Source organism: Spodoptera frugiperda, chromosome 9 (genome assembly GCF_023101765.2).
Source record: "Spodoptera frugiperda isolate SF20-4 chromosome 9, AGI-APGP_CSIRO_Sfru_2.0, whole genome shotgun sequence".
In the NCBI taxonomy this organism is placed as follows: domain Eukaryota; kingdom Metazoa; phylum Arthropoda; class Insecta; order Lepidoptera; family Noctuidae; genus Spodoptera; species Spodoptera frugiperda.
The window spans coordinates 2,554,707-2,561,870 of NC_064220.1; the positions used below are offsets into that span (position 1 = coordinate 2,554,707).

Here is a 7,164-nt window from a genome sequence, read left to right on the forward strand (position 1 = left end):
CTCCTGCTTTGAGCCACTAAATAACAAGCACAATGTCTCTGTAAGCGATTATTACACAATATCTGGATATAATGGATATAATAATTTCGGGTTCTGAAAATTTTTTAATACGGTACTAGCACGGTGTCGAAAATTTGGCCCACTATAATTATGGTAATAGGCTCTTTACATAGCTCCTATTACATGGAACTTATAACACAAATAGTGAAAAGATAAGTGGGTGTACATTGTACAGTGGTATTACGTGCCGTAATGTGCACCTCTGCCTACTCCTTCAGGGATAAAAAGGTATGAAGGTACAATAGTGGATAACCGTTATAATAGGTACACTATAACACGCATTTTTTTTTTTACCTACACTAATTGGCTACGAGCCTCTCAAATCACGATCGAATAAATTCAAATTAAAATACAAATACTGGCTCGTTTAAAATATATTCCATTTACATTTTGAGTTGCATACATTTTATATGAAGCGTACTGCTTCGCCCAATATACATATTTGTAAATAAAGATTTTATTTCATCAAACCAAATATTAAAGAATTTTTTTTTTATTTACACAAAATAAATATTTTCATTTAAAGTCAAAAAATTTCGAGCATTTCCTTTCATTTTTACAACCCTCGCTGTAGCATAGCGCATTTCATGGAAAATTGGTTCTGAATTGTTGCTACGGCGTAGCTGCCATGGTGATCCCTGCTACGCCGTAGCCAATCTGCTACGCGTCAAACATGCATTTCGCTGGAAGCTTTTAAAAATAAAAAATAAAATAAAATAAAATTTATTAAAAACATAGATCACATGTATAATTAAAATGACACAGATGTTGAGGTAAAAACAAAAAATGGTCTTAAGAATAACAATCGGAAAAACTAAGTTAATCTAGGCTAATACATATAGGCAATAATAAAATAAAAAAACAGTTCTAATTTTAAAATATAGGGACTACCCGAACTAGGTTCTTTTAAACCTGTGTTTCAGGCTATCAAGGCTTAGAATATTTATCGGATATCATTTTAATATCATTATCACATTACATAATTATTGAAGACTAAGCAAGGGCAAAGTGTCCTTATTTATTAAAATACACTATACTAGTTATTATATAATTTACTAAAATAAGCAATTTAGTTTAACACTTCTAGCAATTTTTCCGTATCTGCGTAATTGAGGGACTGTAAATATTCTGTTAGTACTAAATTACACTTATTTAAACTTACACTATAAATCTTTAGCAATCTGTTAATTTTGTTATATAAATATGGTCCTAGAAATAAATAGAATCTGTTAGTAAATACATGTTTCGTCCGAGTGTTAGTGCAAACTAAATCCTTTCTCCTATTGCCAGAAGGTACAGGGCTAAAACCAAGTTCAGCATGCTGGAGTAGTACTATATTCAAAATAAATAGCTGGCGTACTGTGAGTACTTTGCATTCCCTGTAAAGCTGGTGGGTGGGGAATCTGAATGGACGAAAGCTAGCGACCTTCAGGATTGCTCTTTGGGCACGTTCCAGGGGCAAGAGAATAGTTTTAGGAGCCCCACCCCAGGAGCTAATACAATAGGTAAGAATAGACTGACATAGGGCCATATACACCTGCCGAATTAAAGTGAAGTCTGCTATGTTACGCAAATTTTTAAAAACATATATTAATTTACGAACTCGAGTGCATAATAAGTCAATATGTTTACGGAAGTTAAGCTGGGCGTCAATCGTGACACCTAGATATTTTATATGGTCAGTTGTTTGTAAAGTAGGGCAAGCGCATGCTGTGTCAGCGGAGGTACTCATATGACAATTGTGTGCATAAATGTTTAGGTTAGTGGTAGAATTGTTAGTATTTCTTATAGTAAATAACATGTACTTGGTTTTATTTGGATTCAATGTCAGCAGGTTATTGTGAAGCCAATTAGACACTATACTGAAACCCTTTTGGGCAAGTTCATAGACCTCATCTTTTGATTTGCCTGAGAACACAAGAGCTGTGTCATCAGCATATGACATAATGACACCATTTTCAAGTGACAAGCTGCTTAATTCATTTATATAAATTAAGAAAAGGGTAGGGCCCAAAATACTACCTTGAGGAATCCCGAACCCACTGTTTTTTAGGTCAGAACTTTTGTTTTGACCAATTTTCACACACTGGTGACGATCACTGAGATAGTCAGCAAATAATTTTAATTGTGCTCCTCTTATACCCATTTTTTCCAGTTTGTGCAATAATAGGGAACAAGAAATGGTGTCAAATGCCTTCGCAAGGTCTAAGAAGATCCCAATAGTGACCATGCCATTATCTAGATTAGAACAGATGAGATTTGTTAATTTATGAACTGCTTGGTTTGTTGATCTTTTAGGCCTAAATCCGAATTGTTTATCTGATAGTAAGTTGTTCTTTTCAAGATACTTAATTAATCTAGTGTTTATAATTTTTTCCAAAATCTTTGAAAGGCCTGTTAATACTGCAATGGGTCGATAATTAGTGACATCGGTTTTGTCCCCAGCTTTAAAAACAGGGCTTACGACAGCTTTTTTAAGCAGATTCGGAAATATTCCTTTACTTAGGCATAAGTTAAAGATGTGTGTTAGAGGCGGTGCAATAAGGTGTTTGAATTTTTTAGTACATTATTAGGGATGTTATCCCAACCAACAGCACAAACGTCTTTTAGTCCATCTATTATACATAAAACTTCCTGAACGTCTGTTTCTAATAATACGAAAGAGCCCAGAGAGTTATGTGCCACAGGCATACTTTGAGTGATTGCATTTCTGGAAAAGGATTTCTCAGCTAAATTTTTGCCAACGTTAACAAAGTAGTTGTTTACTTTATTCGTTGCTTCAGATGGGTTCAAACAGGTTGACAAAAGATCAAGCTGAGTGTCTGGTTTTGTTTGTCTGAAGGTATTGCTTTTTATAAATTTCCATATTAGCTTATTATTCTTTCCCGCTTTCTGAAGCTGTGCTCGGTCGTATTGTATTTTTTGTTTTTTCAATAGAGTATTGCAAAAGTTTCTGTACCGTTTATAGGTAACTGAAAGTATTAGATTGTCTGGAGTTTGCTTCAACTTTTGATGAAGTTTGTCTCTATGGCGTATACAGCGGACAAGACCTGGCGTTATCCATGGTTTGATGTTACTATACTTTCTAGGTAATAATTTGCTTAGTGTGTTTTTGCTGATGCGTGTTTGTAACGCCTCAATAAAATATTGCAACGAGGCATTAGGATCATTGGAATTAAAAACAGCGTCAAAATTGATGTCACGCATGTCGTTTTCAAGACTCTTCATATTTAGTTTTTCAAAGCTACGCAAACAGTTTTTTCTAGATGGAGATATTTGTAGAGTTAATAATATAGCCTGATGATCCGTGAGCGAAGAATTAGTAATAAATGTTTTAGATGGTGATTTTGTCTTAATAATGATATGATCTAAGCATGAACCACTCTGGTGAGTGGGATGATTATGTGCTGGCAAAAGTCCATGAAATGTGCAGATGTTTAGGTAGTTATGTGCTTGGGTTTCGGTTTTCCCAGAGGCTATATTAATATTAATGTCACCTAAGAGTATAATATTTTTATGACAAGATATTTTACTTAATGTAGTACTAAGCGAGTCTAGAAATAGGTCCATGTTTTGAGATGGAGGCCTATAAATAGCCATAACTACAATGTCGGGGTTAATTTTAATTAATAGGCAATTACAGCCTGGAAATAAAGGTTCTTCTACTGTTACTTCTAATGTATGTTTAATGTAAGCAACTAGGCCATCGTTTTGGTTAGTATTTAAGTTAGTTTTATATAGCGTATAACCGTCAAGCGATGGCAAATTGTCTGCTTGTTTAGATAACCAGCATTCTGTTAGCACAATAATATCACAGCATAAGTCGAGATTCTGTAATAGCAATTGAAAACCGGTAAAATTGCGATTTATACTGCGAATATTTTGGGTTAGTAAGGTAATCGTTTTGTTATCGGCCGTAATAAAGTTCTTGCACTCCTCAACGTTACAAACTATGACTTCAGATACGGAAAAATTGTCAATGTCACTGATTAATTGCTCTGACATAAAGTTAGAAACTATAGAAACCCTACTGTATATGTGCTACTTAATAAATATATAATTGGCGCTCTTAGGCGCCTTCATAATCAATTGAATTAATGTAATTGTCTTCAGCATACTTGCGTGCCGGGCAGTTCATATGACCAGTGGGATGATCACACTTGCGCTGAAAGCGTTTGCAGGTAGCACAATTGGGTGGAGACGATTTGTTGGGACACTCTTTAAAAGCATGACCCATCTCACCGCAGAGGTTGCATGTGGGTCTGGTTTCGCGGCAATACTTGGCTGCATGTCCAAACTGTTGGCAGTTGTAGCATCTAGTTACAATTGTAAAATCCCTTACGGGGCATGACGTCCAATTTATAAAAATGCGGCCTTGAATTATCAGCATTTTTCTAATGCTTGCAGGTACCTCTAGGATATAATTACAGGTAGGCCGATCTTTCTTCCCTGATTTGTGGCTGACTTTTATCTCTTCCAAAAAGGACTCACGCGAGGTATTGGCCAGCTTTTCGGATAGGTTTTGTTCGAATATACAGTCCAATACTTCTTTTTCCGTAAGAGCAACTGGGACACCAATGACTGCTATTCTAGGACGGCGTTTGGAAGGCTCTTCGACTTTGAGGCCTGAGGAAACGAGTTTTTCGGAAGCTTTTAGTTTCTCAATATCTCCCTTGCTATCCGCACTTATGATTACGCCTCCATTCCTAATTTTTTTCATGCCACGGACTCGCAATTTTAATTCTTCAGGCGAGATTATTTTTTGTACTAGAGTCTTTGTGTCGTCACTGGACTGCGTCTTATCTGCAGGGTATATGGCTATAGATTGGAAATTAGCTGGGCGTACTAGATTTTCTCCTTTTTTCACCACATTGGCATAGGAAATACTACCAGTATTCCGATCCGTTTCAACTGCCTTTTTTATTTCTTTAATTGAATCTGCAATGTCCTGCCGACCCTGAAGATGCTGGATGGTTACATGTGCTTGAAGGGTTTTTTGCTTTAGGGACTGGTACTGTACCGCCAGTTGCGATGTCCCATGCGAGACCTTACGGCAAAGGTTAGTGACGCGTAACTTCTGGTCATTATTCATTTTTCCCTCCGACACGATAGTGCAAACTTCCGATAATATTGTTTCTATGGCACCCATCCATTTCTGTATTTCTGGCGTAGAAATCAATTCAACTTCATGCTCTGAGGACGCTGGCGGCTCTGGGTCTCTTAGTTGATGTTGTTCTGCAGGTGAGGGCGTTGGGGGTGGACTACGTCTTAGCAATTGGCTACGCCCGAAAGGGCTTAAACCCGGGTTTGACATATTAACACAGAATAGTCTAATAGTTTTAGTTCATCTTGTACCAAACAATGATGACTCACTTAAAACAACGCGACACACTTTACTCAATATTACAACTCCGCAGAATTATTGATAGAAAAGTATAATAATTAATTAAAATGTTTCATTTTACTCAGCACAAAAATCACGACCGCTTAGTATCGAGTCTAATGACTGAAAAAGTATGGTATGTTGTTTTGAATGTGGTAGGGTGAAAACCGAATGATGGTTAAATTGAAAATCACATGATATGTGGTACTTATTAAATATGTTAATGGGCTATTCTGTTGAACATGCAATCTTTAATGATATTTTAATAACAAAACACTTCTTATTCTCCCGAAAAGCATATCCCCTTTTCTGTCACAATAGGAATGATGACGGGATATGTAAATAAAAAAATTAGTCCGTCAGTTAAGTAATGGAAAAATATTTGTTAGTATTTTTTTATTTTGTCGCATGAAAAAACAATACATAGATAAAACAAAGCTAAGTTCAGGAGAGAGAGCTACTACATTATTTCTGATGATGTGATATTTCAAGTCAATATATCTTCGAAAGTATGTGTTTGCGAAAGAAAATAAAAAATACGTGTTTAATGTTTTAAAGTAATTTATCAGACGGCATTCAAATAAAAATTAGTCATCTATTGTTGTAGATTGCTCCTACTATACATTTCTGGTAATATTTTGACTAAAATTGATAAAACGTTAAAGAAGTTTAAATAAAATCTTTAATATATTTCCCTCTGAAATAATTTCATTATTTATTAAATCTTTGAAACTTATTTATTCTAACATTTCCAAGTAACAAACACTGTGTATTTTCTTAGAAAAGGGGCTGTTGCCTCTCTGTTCCTCTCTCTTAAAGTTTGTTTGAAACTTCAGAGCACGACATTGTAATCAAATTGGGAGTCTATATATAAACTCGATGATAAAAAGATCGAAATCGAAACGTTGAAACATGGACATTCATTTCCTTAAATTGTTTTATAACAAACAAATTACTACTATAGACTACAGTTTAGTGGCTAAACGATTAACTGTTGAATGGTGTTTTTGATGCACGTTTCCTGGGCGGTGCTAAAATCTGTGTAATCTGTAGGTAGTTTCTTTGTTGAACAGTCAGGTTGACTGTTGTGTCTATAAATTGATAGGAAAAAAATCTTGTATATCTCAATAAAAATTTGATTATTAATGATTTTTTTTTAAGATTTTGAGTCACTAAAAGATTTACACGAGACATTGAGTCACTAAAAGATTTACACGAATAGTGACTAAATAGATAACAGCTAAGTCAATAATAAAAATATTTTACATATTAATAACAGCAGGTATATGTCAAGAAAATGAATTAAAAACATTTTTTTTTTGTCACATACAGATATATATTTTTTTTGTTACTAAAACTAGTCATTTAAAAAGTCTTTACTTATCATCGATCTGACCTTTCCTAGACTTGTCGATACATAATATCTTAGGGGCGCTTCCTATCACACACAAAGACCAAACGTCTGCTAGGAAAATACAAAAAAAAATGTTTTATTTTACCCCGACATCTGTTTATCAGGTTATCACGCAGACCTCCGGCCGTCACGAACAAAATTGAAGACAGTTTAGGGGTCCCTATGCGCCGATGTCCACTATTTTGTGGAAACATGGCACGCGATAAGAATTTATGGGAAGGAAAACGACATTTCTAAGAAAACAACATATATGACCTTAAATTACTCCGTATATTACGTTTTATGATCATCTACGGTGATACACGGA

General features: G+C 35.1%; 1 protein-coding gene across 1 annotated transcript; it reads right to left on the reverse strand.

The window, feature by feature from the left end:
- Positions 1–767: 767 nt before the first annotated feature.
- LOC126911014 (uncharacterized) lies at positions 768–5,569 on the reverse strand. The gene has a single exon (XM_050695754.1). The coding sequence runs from the start codon at positions 5,372–5,374 to the stop codon at positions 4,130–4,132; it is 1,245 nt and encodes a 414-aa protein (XP_050551711.1). The 5' UTR covers positions 5,375–5,569; the 3' UTR covers positions 768–4,129.
- Between the last annotated feature and the right edge of the window lie 1,595 nt (positions 5,570–7,164).